The sequence below is a fragment of the Mustela lutreola genome, chromosome 1 (genome assembly GCF_030435805.1).
Source record: "Mustela lutreola isolate mMusLut2 chromosome 1, mMusLut2.pri, whole genome shotgun sequence".
Taxonomy (NCBI): Eukaryota; Metazoa; Chordata; class Mammalia; order Carnivora; family Mustelidae; genus Mustela; species Mustela lutreola.
The window spans coordinates 36,011,501-36,033,613 of record NC_081290.1 but is presented as its reverse complement, the minus strand read 5'-3'; the positions used below and the strand labels follow the sequence as shown (position 1 = coordinate 36,033,613).

The window sequence follows — 22,113 nt, the reverse complement described above, 5'->3', positions numbered from 1 at the left end:
TTCACATACCCATTTTCCTTACGTCCCCAGGACCCAGATGAGGATAGAATAAAACGGTAAGAGGTTTAGGTCATGGCCCCTGAGCCACGCACGTACTAGACCAGGGGTCACAATCATTTTTGTCAAGGGCTGGATAGTAAATATTTCAGGATTTGTGACTTTGTGGGCTATAAGGTCTTTTTTTTTTTTCCTCCAAGATTTTATTTATTTGGCAGAGAGAGAGAGAGAGTTCGAGAACACAAGCAGGGGAGCTGCAGGCAGTGGGAGTGTGAGAAGCAGGCTTTCCGCGGAGCAGGGAGCCGTGTGGGACTCAGTCTCAGGACCCTGGGATCATGACCTGAGCCGAAGGCAGCCTCTTAACCGACTGAGCCCCCCAGGCATCCGGCCATAAGTTCTTTTCAGCCTCGCAACTCAACCATTGCAGTGTTAGGGAAGCCATAGATGGTCTATCAACAAATGAATGTGTCTGTGGCCCAATTAAATCTTATTTACCATAACAGCGGAGAGCAAGATGTGGCAGCAGGCTGCCGTTTGCCAACTGTCTTAGCCCAGTCCTGACTCAGAGATTTTCAAGAAGATTTTGTAAGTTTCCAAATGGATGGCAGCTTCTCAAGTACCCTCACTCAGTTCCACCTTCCTCCCACGAGCCACGGGCAACTCCCTTGTCTGTACGGTGGCATTGTTTCCTTCTCTCCTGCTTCAGCTAGGCATCGACCATACTCATTGCAAATCACCTCCTGCCTTGACTATCCTTGACTTTATATGGCAGCTAAAGCGAAGTGTGCATTTTTTGCCTTTCCCACCCGTAGACTTGTTTGCGGGAGTTTATTACTGAATTCAAGCATTTTTGTTTGAAAGGAGACATGCTAACTTAGTTCATTGGGTGACAAAGGACAAAGGAAAGAGAATATAGAATGTTTGGAACCATTTGCTGTAAGGTTGCTCTTGAGGAGTAAATGGGGTAAAGGCATTTTCTTGCTTTCATTTCAGATGACATTTTTAAGAACTTAAACTCCAATATAATTAACATATGGTGTTCTATTAATTTCAGGTGTACAATGTGGTAATTCTGCGATTCTGTACAACACCTGGTGATCATCACGAGTGCCCTCTTTAATCCCCATCACCTGTTTCCCCCATCCCCCCACCCACTCCCCTCTGGTGACCATCAGTTTGTTCTCTATAGTCAAGAGTCTGTTTCTTGGTTTGTCTCTCTCTCTCTTTTTTTCTTTGTCTGTTTTTTTTCCTAAATTCTACATACAAGTGAAATCATATGGTATTGTCTTTCTCTGACTTATTTCACTTAGCTTTATACTCTAGCTCCTTCCATGTTATTGCAAATGCCAAGATTTCAAGATTTTATTCTTTTTTCTGGCTGAATAATATATATATATATATATATATATATATATATATATATATAATTAGATATGTATATCTATATATGTGAGATATATATATCTATCTCACATCTTTTTCCATTCATCTACTGAGGGACACTTGGGCTGCTTCCAGAGTTTGGCTCTTGTAAATAATGCTGCCATAAACACAGAGGTACACCTACAATCCAGTAATCATACCACTGGGTGTTTGCCCAAGAAATACAAAAACACTAATCCAAATTACATTTTAATTCTAAGTCTCCAAAAATATTAATATAACAGTATACATATGTGTTGAGCTTCCCACTATGTTCAAGAAACCACGTAAAGTGCTACATCAAATATGAAAACAAGATACGGAAAACCCTTGTCTTCATAGCATTTACAATGTTCGAGAATAGGAAAACCCTCAAGCAACTCTAACCAAGGTGAGCTAGACACAAAGCACTCTGGCAGGTCAGAGGAAGAAAAATGGTATCCAGTTGGGCGGAATGAACAATGGAGGCTGTGGTTTTTTTCACTGGGTCTTCAATGTGTGAAACACAACATATTGAACCGACAGCCATGGGAATGTCCCAGTCTCAGCCCAGGTTTTGGAAGGGAACAGTGGGAGGAACGCTGGTGGGACTGGAGTGCAGAGGGGCTTGGATGCCAGCTAAAGCTGGTGGCCTCATCTCAATGGTGCAAAGGCCCTGAGAATATGGGAATGGGATGGGGAAGGGTTGGGAAGTGAAAGGGAGAGCAACAGGTGAAGGTGAACCCAGTGTTGAAATCACCAGCATGAACCATAATGAGAACCTGAGCTAGAGGGGTAGCCAGGGGGAGAGAGGTAAAAGACAAGACATGAATTCTGAATCAAGGGCCTCTAGGATTTGGGCACTGGTTCAATGTAAGAGAAGACACTGGTGGTACTGCAGATACAGTTCTGATATGTTTCAACTTCAAGGTTAGATGGGTTCAAATCTCAAACCTGCCATTTACTGAGCCTCTGTTGTCTCCTCTATAAAATGGAGATCCTAATATCTGACCCACAGGAGACAATATATGCAAAGAGCTTGCCTTAATAGGCACTCAATAAATGATAGCTTTCAATAAATGATAGTTTTAAGCCTGGGTTATTGGGGAAATCTAGGCACCGTTAAGAGGAAGAACAAGTATTAGCAGTAAGACAACAGGTTTTCATTTAGATGGGAACAAGTGTCCAGCTGGCCATGGGGACTATTTATCCAGAAGTAGGATTTTTAAAATAACAGTGTTATTAATGTGTACCATTATTGTATGTATTGTGTATATTCTTAATATATTGAGATATAATTCACATATGACTGAACTCACTGTTTGATAGTGTACAGTTTCAGTGGTCTTCGGAATATTCACACAGTTGTGCAGCCATTACTATCTAATTTTAGAACATTTTCTTCCCACATCATAGAAATCTGTGCCCATTAGTCCCTCCTCATTCCCCTTCCTTCAGTTTCTGGAAACCACTCCTTCACATTCCATCTCAATGGAATGAAGTAGATATTTGAAAGTCACAACAGGAGAGAGGTGTGTGAAACCTTGAGAAAGGAATGGGGACAACAGAGCACGAGCAAAGACACTAGCCAGACAACCTTGGGGACGGCTCCGTGAGGGACCAGAGTTACAGATGCGTGTGATCGAAAGCCTACACTCCATGTGGCCAGTATGTTAAGTGGCTTCTCACATACCGTGGCTTTAGTGGCAACTAGAGGTTTGACCAGTTGGTAAACACTGAGGTCAACAAAAATATCCACTGATCGGACTGAGACGTGGTGTCTGGTGTAGTGAGAACACTGTGTTTTCATGTTAGCCTGAGAAAACTGTCATCTTAAATTAGCCTTCTAGATCTGTGCTATCTCCAGTAAGGTAGCTGCTAGCTGCTACACATGCCTATGTAAACTGTAAACTTAAATCATTTAACATTAAATAAAATTTAAAAAGTAGTTGCTGGGGCACCCGGGTGGCTTAGTTGGTTAAGCCTCTGGCCATGGATCTCAGCTCAGGTCTTGATTTTAGGGTCATGAGTTCAAGCCCCACATTGGGTTTCATGCTGGGTGTAGAACCCATTTTTAAAAAGTTGAGAGGTGCTTGGGTGGCTCAGTGGGTTAAGCCTCTGCCTTTGGCTCAGGTCATGATCTCAGGGTCCTGGGATAGAGTCCCGCATCAGGCTTTCTGCTCAGCAGGGAGCCTGCTTTCCTCTCTCTCTCTGCCGGGCTCTCTGCCTACTTGTGATCTCTCTGTGTCAAATAAATAAAATCTTTAAAAAAAAAAAAAAGGTTGGGTGGGGGGGTACCTGGTTGGCTCAGTGAGGTAAGTACCCGTCTCTTAATTTTGCTCAAGTCATGATCTCAAGGTCAGGGTATCAAGGTCATAGTATCAAACCCCACATCAGGCTCCAGGCTCAGCAGGGAGGCTGTTTGAGATTCTCCCCCTCTCCCTCTGCTCTTAGGCCCACTCTCTCTTTCTTAAATAAATAAATCTTGAAAAAAAAAAAAAAGGTGCTCAGTTGCACCAGCCACATGTCCCATGTTCAGTGGGCATATGTGGATATTAATTACAACATTGGACAATGCAGACATAGAACATTGTCATCATTGCAAAAATTTCTGTTGAATGGTGCTGTCCTATAAGATATAGTAACTTGCAAGCTTCATAAAAAGTTTTCAGCTTTTTAGGTACTTTCGCAAGAGTGACCTGCTCTTATTTCCCTCCCAACTCCTGTGTTTCCCTGTGTAAACTGTTGTCCAAATAAAGCCCAGACCTTCACCAGCTGGTGTCCAGCAAAGCACACTTATGTGTCCGTAGGTCTCTTTCTTGATGTGAATCTCTGACAATGTTGCAAAGCTAAAGGTCCAGTTGTTTTTGATAAGCTCTTGGGTCTTTTCTGTGCTTATTCTCATTATTGCTATAATTATAATTAATAAAGTGATGTTAAGTAATTTCACAGACATAGATAATGCTCTTAATTTCCATAGACATATCCCCCCCATACCACATCAGAGATCCATGAAAGTTTAGAGATAGCACTGTAGGGTCGTATTAGTTTCCTATGGCTGCTGTAACAAATTACACCAAACTAGTGGCTTATAACAACACAGATTTCTTCTCTTACAGTTCTGGAGGTCAGCCATCCAAAACCAGCTTCACCAAGCTAACGTCAAGGTGTTGGTAGGTCTGGTTCCTTCTGGCATCTCTGAGCGGAGAATGGTTTCCCTGACTTTTGCAGTTTCTGGTGGCTACAAATCCCCATATCCCCTGGCTTATGCCCTTCCTTTGTCTTCATTACTCCAAGCTCTGCTTCTGTCATCTCATCACCTTCTCCTCTCTGTAATCAAATCTCCTTCTGTCTTTCTTTAAGGACACTTATAATTTCATTTAGGACCCACCCACATAACCCAGGATAATCTCCCCATCCCAGAATCCTTAATTCAACCATATATGCAAAATTCTTTTTTGCTGCATAAGGGTAACATTCCCAGATTCCAAGGATTAGGATAAGGATATCTTTGGGAACCATAGTTCAGCCTACCCCAAGGGTACATAAAGTTTCTTATTGTTAGAAGAAGTCCTTCTACTACCAGATTTGATGATTTGGGGTTTGGGATTCAAGTTTAACAATTCAGATTAAAGCAGAAAATGTTTGTAATCACGTTGACAGGTATTAAAATGTCTGACGACGCCAGTGACACCTCAGCCACTGGAGACAAAGCAGAAATTGCCAAGATGCCTGAAGAGAGTGAATTTTCACCCAAAGACACAGAAGCCCCCTGTGATTCAGCTGTGATTTCAAACGAGCCGACAGCAGCTGATGCCAGAGGCGATGGGCATGAAAATGCCACTGTCCAGGGTGCAGAGACCACTGACTCTGGGCACCCTGAGTGGCCCCAACACAGCAGTGTCATGGAGTCCCCGCTCAATGGAGAAGTGACTGATGATACGCTTGTTGAATGCACTGACCCTGTGAGCCTCGAGGCAGAGCTCGGATCGGAAATACCCCTGAAAGAACAAATTAATCAGGTAGGTGGGGTCCGTTCCATTCAGTTCACCCCAAGTTCTTCCTGATACCTGCCGTGGGCACAGATTGGGGTATTTTCTATGCTTACGGAGATCGGAGGATTTCAGAATATACTGTGATATCCTGTCTGGTCTTCAAAAGGGTGTCGTGTGGTGAGAAAAGACAGGAGAATAATTGGGCAGTATAATATTTGCATTTTGATAATTGTGGTAATAATAATAACAGCCACCAAAGACTGGCCAATCCCCTGTATGCCAAGTGCCCCACTGGCCCCTTAGGTAATTCACTCCATGCAATAGTTCTCTGAGGTTCTTTTTTTTTTTTTTTTTTAAGATTTTATTTATATATTTGATAGCAAGAGAGGGAACACAAGCAGGGGGAGTGGCAGAGGGAAAAGCAGGCTTCCTGCTGAGCAGGGAGCCCGACGGGGGACTCGATCCCAGGACCCTGGGATCATGCCCTGAGCCAAAGGCAGAGGCTTAATGACTGAGCCACCCAGGTGCCCCTTCTTTGAGGTTCTAAGCTGGATATTATTAGCCTTTATCTATAGACAAGGCAATCCGACTCAGAGGTAGGAAGCAGCCTGGTGAGATGTGAAGCTACTTGGTAACAAATGGAAGATATTGAAATGCTGAACCTAAGGACCCTGAGTTATTAATGAGCCTGATTCCATCCTAAACACGTCAATCTTAAACCATCAGATCACTATCTTATCATTACCCAACACCTTCCGAAGACCAGAGGCAGAACGTGTTCATGGCCTCTTCATTTCGGTGCCTGCGCCCATCTTTCTGGGGGATAAAATAGACCAGTGTCTCCCAGCTGGTACCTCGTACAACATCAGCTGGGTTTTCTTGTCATCTTCATCTTCAGTCACGGGGCTGGTGGGGATGGAGAGGCATTCAGCATGGAAGAAGGAAGCGGGCCACTCCCTTCCGATTCTGCCTTTCAGAGCGAAGGTGGGAGACGGGGAATCGGGGTTTTTTCCTCAGTCGGGCCCCAGCCCTGCTCCTCTGAAGTGTCCCACTGTGGGTTATCTCCAGGAAGGGACTCTACTGCCTGCGGTCAAGGGAGGACACCAAACAGAACCAGGGGGCCTGGCTTTCCCCCTCGTACCTAACATTAACACTATTAATTGGGGCAAGACATCTAATTTCTCCGTACCTCCATTTTTCCCTCAATAAAATGAAGAATTTTCACATGAACAGCACAAGGTATTCTTCTGACTAGTGTTTTGTGATTCTTTTATTCAAAATAAGGCTCCTTGTGCCTCAGTTTCCTCAAGGGGTTTAACTTTTTTTTTTTTTTTAAGATTTTATTTATTTGTTTGACAGAGATCAGAGTAGGCAGAGAGAGACAAGAGGAAGCAGGCTCCCTGCTGAGCAGAGAGCCCGATGCAGGGCTCGATCCCAGGACCCTGAGATCATGACCTGAGCCGGAGGCAGAGGCTTTAACCCACTGAACCACCCAGATGCCCAAGGGGGTTGACTTTTAGAACCGTTTCCAGAGGAGATGGACTCCCTCAGATAGGCGAGTGTTTCCTGTGACCAGAGATACTTAAACAAAAGCAAACAGTGCTTGTGGAGGAATGTCAGGGAAGGGAGTCTGAGGACTAGCTGAGAGCTTGAAGGAGGTATGGGAAGCATACAGGCACAGTTTCATCTTTGAGTTCCAAGGGTTCAGACCCTTCAAAGCCACCCACGGACCCCCTAAGGGATTAAGTACTCCTAGAACAGAGGTTCTCAACTCCAGCTGAACCTTTCAACCCTTGGGAAGCCTTTAGAAAATACTGATGCTCTAGTAGTCGGTTCCCCAGAGAAACAGAGCCAACAGGATACATATTTAAAAATTCTATAGCTACATACACCCTGTACCTGCCTCTGGAACCTGTTTTTCCTGCACGGTTTCTGTTGTGCGAAGCATTGGTTCTCAATTCTTATCCTAAGTGCCACAGTCAATAAATATCTTCGTTCATTCATGAAACCGTATCTTGGCCACAGCCTTGCGACCAGAGATGACGTAAGCTCCCCTAATTCAAAATATATATGCTCCTGGTGGATAGATTATACATTCCAATTCCAGATTTCTTTTTTTTTAAAGATTTTATTTATTTATTTGACAGAGAGAGAGAGATGACAAGCAGGCAGAGAGGCAGGCAGAGAGAGAGGAGGAAGCAGGCTCCCCGCTGAGCAGAGAGCCCGACCTGGGGCTCGATCCCAGGACCCTGGGATTATGACCCGAGCCGAAGACAGTGGCTTAACCCACTGAGCCACCCAGGCGTCCCTCCAATTCCAGATTTCTAATAATGAAAATGAGACTGCTAATAAAGAGAGCACAAGAAAAAGTCAGTGTGCTCCTACCTATCTTCCTTCATTTTTTGAGGAAACTGAATGAGTCCTGCTCTTTTAAGATTTTATTTATTTATTTGAGAGAGAGACAGAGAGAATGAGAGCGAGCGAGCATGAGAAGGGGGAAGTCCAAGAGAGAAGCAGACCCTCCTGCTGAGTAGAGAGCCTGGTGTGGGCCTCGATCTCGGGGCTCCAGGATTATGACCAACTTTTGAAAGCTGTTTATAAACCTCCTTACTGCTACAGGGTTAGAGCCAGTGAGCAAACAGTGCCCTCCTCTCCCTGCGTGATACTGATAGTTCTCAAGGACTTGGAAAGAAGTATTTCTTCACTGTGAGACATCCCAAAACCATCTGGATGGAAGTGTAAATGTTGGCCATGGGGTTGGGACTGTGGCTCTGGGTGTCTGCGTGTGGCCTTGCACCAGGAGTGCAGATGAAGCCCAGTTGTGGGAGGAATGTCCGTCAGTATGTTTGTTCTAAGAAGGCAGAAAGCTGATGTGGCTGGTGGGAGGGCCTTGCCGGAAGAGGATATCTCTTCCACCCAGGTCATATTTAAACCCTTGAAAGTAGGTACAAATTTAGTCTCTTTTTAAGGATTACCCAGAGAAGAGAGTTCTACTATCTCTCTTGGTAACTTAGCCTTTTAAGTCTATACAAGGAGTCAGTGTTGTGCTTTATCTCCAAGCATTGTTCAGTTGCTCTAGTTTATTGCCTTGTTGGACACTTAGGAAAAATCCTTTTGCAATGATGAAAACAACGATTTTTCTCTTGATGTAGAAGAGAGTTAATTCTAAAGAAAACCTTGAATCAAAAGTTCATTTACAAGTTGACTGTGGATCTTGAACACGGGGCCCCTGAGGAATGGCAGGGCCAATAGGAAAATAGCCAGGCTCAAAAGCCTACTTGATTCCAGGTATATCTGAGCCTAAAAAAATCCCCTTATCCCTTTAAACAAGCTCCTAGGAGAAAATGTCAGCTTTGTTAAAACAAACAAACAAAGCACAAAACAAAACAAAGATCCAAAAAAAACCAAAAACAACAACAAAAATACAAATCTGTTTCTATTTTTTCTGGCAGAATACCATTTGAGAAAATTTAACCAGTGTCTTCTAGGACACACTAGATTTTATTTATTTATTTGACAGACAGAGATCACAAGTAGGCAGAGAAACAGGCAGAGAGAGAGGAAAGCAGGCTCCCTGCTGAGCAGAGAGCCCCATGCGGGGCTCCATCCCAGGACCCTGAGATCATGACCTGAGCCGAAGGCAGAGGCTTTAACCCACTGAGCCACCCAGGCGCCCTACTTTTTTTTCTTTAAGTGACTTGTATCTGCATCGTCACTTTGGGTCTAAGCTTCACCTTCGTCTGAGTCAGCCCAGCGGCTATAACCTACCTGGTGGGTAGGGCTGTGACTAGGAGGGGCCCAGAGAAGAAGAGGCCAGTGATTTTTGCACTCAGAGGGGTGAACTCTGTCTTTGGTGTTCCTTCTTTTTCTTGCCCTTTATGATGTACAGACTAGAAGCTATTGGGTTGAGACTTCCTGCAGGATCTACTCTACAACACCCATGAGAGATGGTTCCCAGACTCGTTTGAATATTGGAGGTTAGACTCTCGAGGGCCTCTGCCAGCCCCAAGACAACACGTGTTGTGCCCAGGAACCTGAGTGGCTCCACTGTCTTTGGGATGCCTATGGTCTAGTTGGAGAAGGGAGTGTTGTATGAAAGTAACGAAAGCATATCCTATGGTACTAGATAGGGCAGACACAAGGGAAGCCTTAGATGGGCCACTTAAATCAGTCTTCAGGAGTCAGGAACATCTTCAGCCTCAATTTAAAGATGTTTGTCTCAAGTATTAGTAAGGAGTAACATTGATTTCCAGAGGTTTTTCTGGGACCTTCTTATAGACTGGCCTATCACCCCCTACAAGATCCCATCTAAATCAAATTTCCCTAAGTCCTTAACACCAAGAAATGTTACACAGAGTGGGAAAAAAGTCATCTCTATTGTTAAAAACCAATACATAAGGTCAATTATGAAAGTAAAGAATTCCAATGTTATCACTAAAGGTACTCACAGAGAGAAACATAGACTACCACTGGTTAGTTCTCTCCCTAGAAGAGGAAAAATGGGATGTGTAAGAGCCATCAGATTGCTATCCAGGGAGACAAAGAAGAGCGAATATAGACCAAGACATACAGATGGCAGATTTTTCCCTCTTAAATGAACAAGTCAAGTTTACTCCTGTTCTTTTTGGGTATTTTCCCCTTTAAGCCTACTTTCCGTGAGGGCACTCAGTTTGTTTGTTTGTTTGTTTGTTTGTTTTTTAAATATTTTATTTATTTTTTGACAGAGATCACAACTAGGCAGAGAGGCAGGCAGAGAGAGAGGAGGAAACAGGCTCCATGCTGAGCAGAGAGCTTGATGCGGGGCTCGATCCCAGGACCCTGGGATCATGACCTGAGCAGAAGGCAGAGGCTTTAACCCACTGAGCCACCCAGGTGCCTGGGCACTCAGTTTTTGACTTTGGCAGATGTTGGGGCAGTTTGGCCACATAAGGCAGTAATTCCTAAATCTGGTGATATAGTGGACTAACCTAGGGAGATTGTTAAAAATTCAGATTCCTGGGGCGCATGGGTGGCTCAGTGGGTTAAGCCTCTGCCTTCAGTCCAGGTCATGATCTCAGGGTCCTGGGATAGAGCCCCACATCGGGCTCTCTGCTCAGCAGGGAGCCTGCTTTGCCCTCTCTCTCTGCCTGCTGCTCTGCCTACTTGTGATCTCTCTCCTTCTGTCAAATAAATAAATAAAATCTTTAATAAAAAATTCAGATTCCTAGGCTCTACACTGAGATTTTTATTCAAAAGATCGCAGTGGGAGCTAAGACGGTGTATTTTTAATAAGTTCCCCTAGGTGATACCCTTCTAGTCAGTCTATAGACTAATGTTTGGGAACTACTAACACTGCGATTACAGAAAGAGCTAGTTGGGGCATCGGGTGAGATTGAGAAGATGGTGAGTTCAGTATTGAATGTACCATAGGACATCCAAAGGATTTTAGGGCAGTTGGTTAATTATAGCCTGGAGCCCAGAAGAGAGATTTGGAGGCCATTAATACCTGGACATTAAGAAATGGGAGTGGGTGAGATTGCTTCCAGTGTTACATGTTAATAGAGAAGCACAGAAGCCAAAGCCTTGGCCCTGGAAGGTTCCCATCCCTAAGCCAACTTGGCTCTTAGATTCTTTATGATAGCTTGTGGTAGCCAGAAGTTGAGATGGAAAGGGCTACCTCATCTCTTCATGATCTTAGCACATTCTATAAAAGAAATCAGATCACAAATCACATCGCACCACACTGACTTTCGAAATCGAACATTAATTACTCAGAAATTAAAAATAGTTCACGACAGCTGTTTCTCACGTAGGCTGGAGACTATCCCATCATTCTGTGCTCTTCGGTGTTTTGACCACCACCCTGAATGAGTTTCACTCAAGACAAACACCTAAAATTCCAGAGGCAGGGTTTTCTTCCTTTAGAGCTGGCGTCAGAGAAACTAGAACTCCCCAGATTTCAGAGTTGGTTGGAGAACTCCATCTTACACAGGGCAAAAACCTCTCTTATGCCCTGTTCATGAAAAGATAGAAAGAGATTCTAAAATAAATGTAGCCATCTGTAACTCTTGAATACCTTTAATTTCACCATGGAGACCCACTTTCACGTATTCAGAATGCTAGTTCACGGTGTCCACCAGATAAAATCTACTTCTACAATTCAGTAGACTAATTAACAAAGCATCAGGTGTTAATAAAGTGACAGGTCATAGAAATGCTCGTGTTGTATGCCTCTGGAGTATGGCTTTTCTGATTAGGATGACAGCGGACCACCCCGAACTACGCATATTTTCTCGGAATGCTGGAAGCACTTGGATTGCCACTTAATTAAGCAACCCCCATAATGTCACCACAGGCATTTAGGAACTTTCTAAAGTAAACTGAAATCATCAAAATAAAAAATGGGCCAAGAAAGTCAGAGTCTGAAGATAGGGCATGGAAGCCATGAGAAGAGGCTAGTTGAAGACTGGAGATGTGGTTAAGCTGCAGACGCTAGTGAAAGGTCACAAGATGAATGACTAAAGGAAGCCACTGTGGCCCTGATGAGAATGGCTTCATGCACTCGTGGTGGCCATGGGAGAGTCCTGTGGCAGGGGGAGGAATGAAGGGAGGCAGGTACAGACAGTAGGCACGTCTTGTAAGAGGGAAGAAGTGGGAGGGAGAGCAGACACCAGATAGGCTTGAAAGAAACATTTTGTCATTGTTGATTTTTATTTGTTGGTTTTAAGATGGAGGAATCGTGTCCATGATTGAGTGTGGAAAGTAGCAGGTAGAGAAAGGTTGAAAAGCCAGGAGAGGAGGAAAGACCAACCCATCCAGGCCCAGTGGAGTTCAGGGGGAGGTGATCATTGTAACTAAGAGGAGGACATCATTTTCGGAATGCTAGAAGGGAAGGAGGTGATTGTGAATGGGGGTGCAGTTAGCTTTGGGTTTAGATGGGTTTTTTGTGTAGGCCAGTATGTATTTGTGCATAAAAAGGACTACTCATGGGGTGCCTAGGTGGCTCAGTTGGTTGAGCATCCGACTTTTGATTTCAGCTCAGGTTGTGATCACAGAGTCCTGGGATTGTGCCCTACGTCAGGCTCCGCACTCAGTGGGGAGTCTGCTGGAGATTCTCTTCCTCTCTTCCTTTCCCTCTGCCCCTCCCCCATCTCTCTCTCTCTCTCCCTCTCTCTCTCTCTCTCTGAAGTAAATAAATCTTTTTTAAAAATTAAAAAATAAAAGGGACTTCTTGGACTTTCAGTTTGGCTTAAACAATCGGTATTCAATGTGTTAAGGTTATAAATTCAAAAATATAGTGCTTCCTAGGCTTTATATTTATCTCACAAATCTTACTCTATTTGGAAGTCTAGCAAAATCCAGCAGGCACTTTCAAGGGACTTTTGATAAATGATTGGCCCTTTTTACCAACTTAAGTGTGTTCAAATAGTTTAAAATTGTGTCTATATGAATGTAGCATATTCTGTTTTCTTTTTTGAGCACCTCATTTATCTACTCAAACAAAACTTTGCTGAGTGCATAGGAAGTATTACAAGCCTATTAACTTAAATTATAGAGTGGACCTAAAGACCTGTTAGAAGTCATAATACCACATATAAACTTAGGAAGATTTCAACTTAAAATCAGAAATTTAATCATTCCAGGCAACTGGGTGGCTCAGGTGGTTAAGCATCTCCCTTTGGCTCAGGTCATGATCCTGGGGTCCTGGGATTCAGCCCCACATGAGGCTCCCTGCTCCATGGGAGGGCCTGCTTCTCCTTCTCCTTCTGCCTGTCATTCCCCCTGCTTATGCATGCTCGCTCTCTCTCTGTCAAATAAATAAATAAAATCTTAAAAAAAAAAAGTCCGGTCATTCAGTTATTCACTTTAATTATTTTTTAAGTTTCACTCTAATTTCTTAAACAATAGTGCAGAAAAGACCAAATATGCATAAATATATTAATAGTATGATGTTGATGCTTTAAACCTTTCTATATTTAATTTTAAATATTCCCAGAGTGGAATGATGCATACCCACCAAGGAAGAAAATTGCTTGGAAATAACTGAGGCCATTTTCAAGCAAATATTTTGACAGAACTGCAGGCATCCAGAGAGATTTCCATCTCCCTGAATGTCACACTGAGCCCCTTTTAGAGCAGCCATGTCATGAGTGACAAAAGCTAAGAAGGGTTTGTTCTTACAGATATGAACTAGGGATAGTACCTGATTCTTGATCTACTCAAGCCTATAGGACAACCAGGTTGATCTTTGATCTTTCATGACAAGTACTTATGTTTCCATCTAAATGTTAAAGGCCTTCAAGATCAATGGAATTCTAACATTCATACCTTTTTTTTTCTATCTAATGATACCTGTATATCTGATTACCTGAAATAAATCAATATATTTTCCATTTAATGATAAAGACCTTTAAATGGGACACTAGGTATGTACATATCTTTTCTATTTAAAGGACTTTGAACTTGATGGAATCCTGCATTCTTCATATTCTTAGGACCACACAACAGTTGCTGATGTTTAAATGATCTTCAGTTGAGTTTTGGATATCCCTCATGATCAAGCCAAGTCTGATTTGCTCTTGTGAAATGAGGTCATTCTTCTGAGAGTTTATGAGGAGAGGCAGGAAGTTAAGAGAGTTCCCATCTGGTGGCCTCGGTTTTCTCTGCATATTCATATGGGAAGCTGTCTGTTAAAGGAGGTGGGGAGTCACATGGGATGAGGAAAAGGCTTTAAAATGACCATATTTGAAAATGGAAGATCTGAGTAAATCCATGCTACCTACTTTATTGACTCCTAAGTGTGTAACATTAGAGCCATTTGAAGCAGAGGTAATACTCAAGACAAGAATTCATGTTGAAGCGTTAGTTTATATGGTTTTTATATCAAATGTGCTGCACGTTTAGTCATTTGAGTACTTGCTTTAGATAACGAATATTTTCATAGCTGATCACGAGGTCACAGCTCAATGTCAAAGGAGCTTTATTAATAAAGCAATTGAAGCAGTCATTTATACTGCAAAAAGTTCTAGACTCATTTAACATTTATTTTCATTTGCTAGTCAATTACCAGCTGTCAGAGCGTATTAAGTATTATAAATTTGAGTCGGAAGCTGTCACCCCTAAGTGTATTAACTCTCCCTAATCACATAGGTAGTGATTTGTCCTGTGAAAGAATGATATTAATCACCGACTTACATCTGTCTTCCTGATGGTATAAAATTGCCACTGGCTTCCATTGCAGATGTGAAGTAAATCAATGTAGACACCAAAAATGAAAGCAGACAGTCATGAATCCTGAGTATTTCCATTCATGTTAACAAGCTCCTCATTGTTTCCAGACAAAAATAAATGTCAGCCAACTTTCAAAGCTTTTTGCTTCTTAGTGTTAAAAAATATAACAGTTTATTATTATTATTATTGTTCTTGTTTTTTTTAAAAGATTTTATTTTTTTATTTGATAGAGATCTCAAGTAGGGGGAGAGGCAGGCAGAGAGAGAGAGAGAGAGAGAGAGAGAGAGGAGGAAGCAGGCTCCCTGCTGAGCAGAGAGCCTGATCCCAGGGGCTTGATCCCAGGACCCTGGGATCATGACCTGAGCTGAAGGCAGAGGCTTTAACCCACTGAGCCACCCAGGCACCCCTGTTCTTGTTATTGTTATGGAGGAGTATTTATTATGTGCCAGACACTATGCTCAAAGTTTTATATGAATTTTTTCTTTAAATATTCATAATAACCCTGTGAGTTTATTGGTTCTTAAACTTACAGTTCTTATACTACTGTATCTCATTTTGTAATGAGTAAATGATGTCTCAGAAGACCTGAATAACTTGCCCCAAATGGCAGAGCCTGGAGTCCAATCCAAGCAATTTAATTCCATACCCTTTTCTCTTGACCAGTAGTCTACACTGATGGATGGTGTTTGCTGTTTACTAGGTGAATCAGCTAAGAATGCCTTTGGGTACAAATAACTAAAATTCAACACAGAGTAGCTGATCAAATAGCAACTCTTTTTTTTTTCTCACTTAACAGAAAGAATGAAGACAGTCAACTACTCACCTTGGTTTAGTAGTTCAGCAATACCAGGACCAGTGACTGTAGCTCCCTCTGGCCTTTCCCTCATATCCACAAAGATGGCTGCTTCAGCAGAGGCTGTTACAAGTATATTCACGTTCAGGGCAGAAAGAAAGGATGTGGGAAGAGTTGGCGCCAGCCATAAGTGTGTAGTTTATCGTGAAAGCAAACGCCTTCCCATTTGTATCCTGTTGGCCCAAATATTTGACATGACCACCCTGATCTCCAAAGGTAGAAGGCAGGAGGGAGAAGGGAAGGGGCTGACTGATGGGCCAGACTTGGGCCAGAAGTTATGGAAGCTACAATGTCCATAGGAATATTTCACTGAACTAACTTTCTTTCTTTCTTTCTTTGGAGGAAAGAGCTGTGATTTCTCCAGCACCTAAAGTATTACTCCTAATGTATTCTTGCCTCATTTTCTAGAATGTGTTCCTAGATAATAAGGGAAAGCTGTAGTTCCACTACCCAAGTCAGGGCTCCTCGGGTGCAAGTAACAGAAACTATGAATACTTAAGAAAATGGATGAATTTTAGTCAGTCACTCAACAAATAAATGTATTAAGCACTTATTATATGCCCTGTACTCTTCTAGGCTCTGGGGATACATATCAGTGAACAAAACATCTAAAAAAAGAAACAGACAGACTCACTGACGATGCAGGAATCTCATGGAACTTGAAGATGTGATAGGGCCTTGAGGAGGGACAGAAACCAGGGGCTGAGAAGCTGTCAGGAATTCAACAGCTTCTCCAAACATATCTCCTTCATTCTGCTCACGCTGATTTCTCTTAATCCTTAGTCAGCAAGACGGATGGAATATGGTCACCCTACATTGCCTGAATTTTCATCTTCTATTCAGGCAACCAACTCAAGCTAAACCAGTCTCTCAATCTTAATCCAAGTACTTAAGCAGAAGAATTTGAACCTACAGAGCCCAGGGACAGTGAAAGACACCTTGAAAGGCATCTATCTCAGGGCACCTGGGTGGCTCAGTCAGTTAAGCGTCCGACTCTTGATTTTGGCTCAAGTCATGATCTCAGGATCATGAGATCGAGCCCAGTGTTGGACTCCACGCTCAGCATGCAGGTTGTTTAAGACTCTCTATCCCTCTGCTTCTTCCCCCCAACCACCCCCCTTGTCTCTCTCTTCCCCTTTCAAAATAAGTAAGAAAGAAAGAAGAAACAAAGAGAGAAAGAAAGAAAGAAAGTGCTTTTCTAGACATTTCACCTGTCATCCATCAGAGCTCTCTCCTATCACCCCAGAGTTGGAGAATTACCTCTACCTGGAAGAGAACATTTGTTTAGCTACATTAAAGTTGCTAGAGCTTTGAACTTTTCCCAATCACTTTGTGCCCTAATAAGTTAAATGATTTCCCCCTACAGCCCTTGTACCTATCTTCCAGATAATGGGATATTTGGGTCTTTCTTAACATCAAATCCCCTCCCTCTCACTTCAAGCCAACATGGCTACTGATCAGTTTTGTTCCAAAGTACACATTGAAATATGGGTAGTATTCTTTTATGCATTCTTTTATGGCCCTTATGAACTTTAAGCCAGGGAGATATTGTTTCTGATGATTTTTTTTTTCTTAAATCTCTTTTTTTGTTTCAAACCAAGGGTTTTGTATTTTGTTTTTGTGTTTTGTTTTGTTCTGTTTTTCCCATTCCTGCATATACTGAATTGCTAATGTTTTTCTATAGGCTGTGGATTCACCTTCCCGTGGAGGAGGATGGGCAGGCTGGGGCTCCTGGGGCAAATCTCTGCTCTCATCAGCATCTGCTACAGTAGGTAAGACTTATATGTCGCATTTGAATGGATAAAGTTCAGAAGCCTGATAATAGCATTTGACATTTTGATCATACCACGTACTGGCAGAGGTTACCATCAGCCTGCAAGATAATAAGAGCAAATCATTTTTACTCTCTGTTCTAAGTGCTTCATGTATATTGATACATTTATTCCTCAAAATAACCCTAGAAAGAAGTATTTTTATTTTCTCCGTTTAGAGATAAAGAAGGTGAATTACAGAGAGGCTAAGACCTTGTCCAAAGTCAGTAGCTGGGTTGAGATTGGAACTAAGTGGTACAGATTTAAGCGCTATATTATATTGCATCTTAAGATATACGATTTGGGGTCTTATATTCTCAAAGTTTTGTCCTTGTCCTCCCACCTGAATGTTTTAAAATATACAACTAACCTACTCCCTGGAAGGATTTGAGGTATTTCAATAAAATATGCAGGTATGAAGGATGTAGAATATATATCCCAAGACTGGTAGAGTAATTGAGCATTGACCTTGACTCTCAGCATCTTGGCTGCCAGTAGGTTATCAATTTTTCATGGAATGATAAACCAAAACTTAGTTTATCTGGATAAATTTCTTTTCTGGGTGTTACATTTTTGAAGACATTTCTTGTATTGGCTCTGTATGTATAAGGAGAAGGTAACAATGGACCATGTCTTCATCAGTATGGGTTTGTCAAAAAATTCTTCATGTGACCATTTCTCATGGGCTTTCTTTGTGAAAACTGAAGGTGTAACATCAACATGTCTAAGCTGAGTTAGCAAAGGTATTTCATCTTGACAGTGGAGAGCAAGGAGCAGGACAGGGGAAGCCTCAGGTAACATAGCTCTGAAATCATTGAAATCAGGTGTTCTCAAGGTATAGTCCATGGCTGTTACCTCCTAAAAGCAGGAAGGATAGAAAGGCTGAAGGTCCTTTGTCCCACTCCAGCAGACATGGTCACGGTCTAAGGGCCAAATATCTAATCAGATGGAGAGCCTGTAAGAACAGGTCGACTGCATTCCTCTATTTTGTGTCCGGAACGTCAAGGAGCTCTGGCAAGAAGAAGATGGCAGTCAAATAAATGTTGGCCTTTGGGGAGACCCTGCAGAGCAGATTTTTTCTGTTGCTGATTGATGGGGCCAGTTGTGCTGTGGATACTACATGGGTAGATAGAAAAACCAGCCAAGTTACAGGAGAGGGGCCTATGTTGTGTTCTGAACAGGACAGAGTCTCTTCAAGAGAGTGAAGACAGGGGCCTAGAGGCCTCTTGCTTCCCAAGGAAAACATTTGAGCTCTTAGGGGCTCTCCCGTAGATCTTGCCACCAACCACACATAGGAGTGCCGTGCTTTCTGATTCCAAAACCATGGAGTCCAAAAGTTTTTGGCATTTGATAAGTCATAGAACAGTAAATAACATGGCTACCAAATTACGCAGCTCTCCTTGTGGTTTATGTCATAAAACATGAAGTATTTTGGGTGCTTCAGAAGCAATAATGGTGCCCGGAAACATCCGGGCTTATAATGAATTTGGTGCTTCAAAAGCTTCCATTATGGACAAAGGATTTACTTTCCCATAAAAAATCTAAACATAAGTTCCTTCCCCGGTAAGCACTGAAATCCCTTGCCCTGTGAATCACAGGTCAGATGCTTTGGGTACAGGTGCCCCTTCCCAGACCTGCCATCAGCTCTCGTGTTTGTGACAATTTCTCATCAGCCAGCAGCTACACCTAACTGTTGGACTTTGAGCTTCGCTGGACCCTTACAGAGTTTTCCGTCGCCGACAGATAGCTTGCCTGTTGAATTTACCACCTGTTATCTTCTTAGGTGTCCTCTTGTAATCTGACCCTTACACAGAGAGCGCCTGGGGCAGCCATGGTCGGGTAGACTACATTCCAAGGCCTCTGGGTTTTGTTACCTGGTTCAAGTGCAACCAGTAGCTGAAGCTAGCTTTACCGCTTAAGAAGCAGGATGTGATTCCTCAGCGGGTCCCACCTCATCTTGGGGGGCACACATCTTTTAATTTGATCTGAAGTCAGTGTGTTAATCTATGGCCTGTGCTTGGGTTTGCCATTACTCTAGACGTTTCCCTGCGTCTAAGGCACCACAAAGATGAGAAATGCTGGATCTTGTTCATGTGGCCACCCCTGAAAACGTCTGGTGGTTCTCCCCTGGCTTTGCGCAGTAATCGATCTGGAAAAGCCTAGAGAGAGAATGGTCGTGGACCGGTGGGGTCACTGTGCCAGTCCCTGGCGCCTCCTTCCCTGCTCTGGTGGGTGCAGAGAGACGGTTTCAGAGATTGTGTGACATTTGCACATCGCCCTGTAAGCTATCAGAATGAAGTTGGGTTCCCTGCCGAGTGACCTACCAGGCTGAAATCAGGGTGTCAGCCGGTCGTGTTCTCGCATGATATCCAAGGTCGTCTCCCAAGGTTATTCCAGTTGTTGGCAAAATCCAATTCCTTGAGGTTGTAGGCTTGGCACCCCCATTTTCTTGCTGGTTATTGGCCGGGGTCACCTGCCGCTCCTCGAGGCTGCCTGCTTCCAAGCCGACAGGATCATCTCTTCCCCCTGCTTCAGATCTCTCCCTTCAGGAAGGGTCTCATCCTTTTTAAAGTTTTGCCTGATAAATCAGCCCCACCCCCAGGATGATCTTCTTTAACAAACTCAAATTCAACGGATTAAGGACCTTAATTATAACTGAAAGATCACTTCTCCTTTGCCATAAAATGTCCCCTAATCTTGGGAGTGAAATTCCATCAATTTCAGGATCCTGCTCACGCTCAGAGGGGAGGGGATTACCCCTGCTGTGTGCACTAGGGGGCGCTCTCTCAAAACCACCTGCCATGCTTCCCTCTTCTGTTTGAAGTCCTCCTCACTTACCCCACCAAATCCAGAAACTTAAGCTCAAAGAAATTCTGAAATGTCAACGCCTGTTCTAAGAATCCTATCAGACAAATTGGAGCTCTGGGTAAAAAAGTAGAGCTGAAACTTGTCCCTCATCACTGGTCATCAGAACCCCAATGAATGCAAAAGCCATCCCAAAGTTGCTCCTGAGGAATTATTTTTGGAGATTTCTGGTCAAGGCATGTGTGACTTTCCATAGCAATAGTAGCTAAAGTAATAGCAATACATACTTTAAAACTGGGTAAGGATCTCTGTGTGGACCTGAGAGAGAACTAAAGCTTGTAGCTTAAAGGGGCGGGGGGAGGAGGCTGAAGTTACGGGTTCCAAGGCTGGAAAGCTTGGTGGTAGGTGGGAGTGATAACAGGGATCACAAACGTCCCACAAATGGAGAGGTGCCACAGCCAGCCTGAAACAGAGGGGTGAAATAGGGTTTACAAAGTTATGGGAGTCATCCTGGGTTGACGTCCGGACCAAACTGCTACCTCGGGATGGAAAGAAGCAAGCCAGTGAGGGCTCTGTTAGGTACAGCTAGGACACCCGCCCCAGACTTTGTAGCACTAATAGGTTCTTATCACAGGGCAAAGAAACATATTGGAAAACAGAGCGCTCCTAGCAGTAGGTGAGCTCTTGAAGGTTTATAAATTGCCTGTGGAAAGTAAAGAAAGAAAATAACTGCGTATTCCCTTGCAATTGATTCCCGCTCAGAAACCTCATGTTACTACCCCCAGGGTAATTCCAGCCACAGAAAGGAGTGCAAAACACCGAGTCAGTAACAGAACACAGGGCTGTCAGTTGAGCACTGGAAATAGAAGCCAATCCTTCTTATACGTGTTGAAAAACTGCAGTCACAGTAGTTTGAGCTGTGCGGAGTTAGCAGGGGAGTACTTGGAGACTCGAAATGTTTGGAAGGTGGTTCTCTCTTGGAAAGAGCACTGGAGCAGGAGTCCTACAGACATGAGCCCTGGTCTTCACTGCTCCTAATGTGGGATCACAAGGGTGGCCACTAACTAGCAATACCAAGCCCTTAACCTCTCTCAGACTCAGATTCCTTATTTGGAAAAGTGTGGGTAGGGGAAGTTGAGACCTTTGAAGATTCTTTCCAATTTCCGTAACATGATGATTCCTAGCCTGTGGCTATATATAGAAGGAGAAATATATTTATAACCCCTGTGCTAAATGGGAAAAGACAAAAAACTGATAGTTTTTGCTACTCTGTATTTTTGTCTTTTTGCCTCGCTACTTTGACCCCAAGGTTAAGGGCAAAGGAGAAAAAGTGACCTCCCCACTGCTTATGTGAAATCAGTGTTCTCAGCCAACAGCTCTTTTTGGAGAGACTGTAACTCTTGCATTAGCCTCACCCACAGCTACACTGTCCTCACCTACCAAGAAAATTTGATCACCTGCCGCCCCTGCCTTTGGGCAAGTTCCTAAAATGAACATTAATATGGTTATTCTTTAAGATCCAGGCAGAAACAAGATTGGGAAAGGGAAGTACAAAAAAAATAATTATTTTGATGATCATTTCAAAGTGATGCTGTGAGAACCAGATGTAGATGTGATTTCCCACCAGCGTCTTAGAGACCTGACTTTTCTGAGGCTCCGTTGCTAAGCTAAATGAGAAGATCAGCCGACAATCAAGATGAAAGTCGACAAAGCTGAAACATTCGCAGATATACCTACATAGAGATTCTATAGCAGCACAGAGCAATTTATTTCTTGATATTACAAAAGCCCTAAAGGTTTAGTTTTTTTTTTTTAATTCCAGTTTTGACAGTTTTATATATCTAACCACCCTATACAGGACTACCTGGGTGGGGGACAGGTGTATCTGATGTGTATATTTACTTTTCAAAATTACCATTGTTCCCCTTTCCCACCCTCTCCCAAGTCACACAGTTTTCCCCTTCTGCACATTTTAATGAAACCCTTCTACCAGCCCTGTCAGAAATAATGACAGCATTTATTCCCGAGACTGGCAAACTTG

General features: G+C 43.1%; 1 protein-coding gene across 5 annotated transcripts in view; it reads left to right on the top strand.

The window, feature by feature from the left end:
* The window catches only part of FAM114A1 (family with sequence similarity 114 member A1), a 91,485-nt gene that overhangs the window by 4,804 nt on the left and 64,568 nt on the right, over positions 1-22,113 (top strand). For 4 of the 5 annotated variants that reach the window (XM_059163563.1, XM_059163553.1, XM_059163543.1 and 1 more), the window contains 3 exons: positions 4,518-4,571; positions 5,062-5,420; positions 17,141-17,228. In XM_059163563.1, coding sequence (XP_059019546.1) covers positions 5,070-5,420; positions 17,141-17,228 — 439 coding nt within the window. In that variant the 5' untranslated portion in view covers positions 4,518-4,571; positions 5,062-5,069. The remainder of the gene's footprint in view (positions 1-4,517; positions 4,572-5,061; positions 5,421-17,140; positions 17,229-22,113) is intronic. The other variant, XM_059163582.1, reaches the window with a different exon arrangement.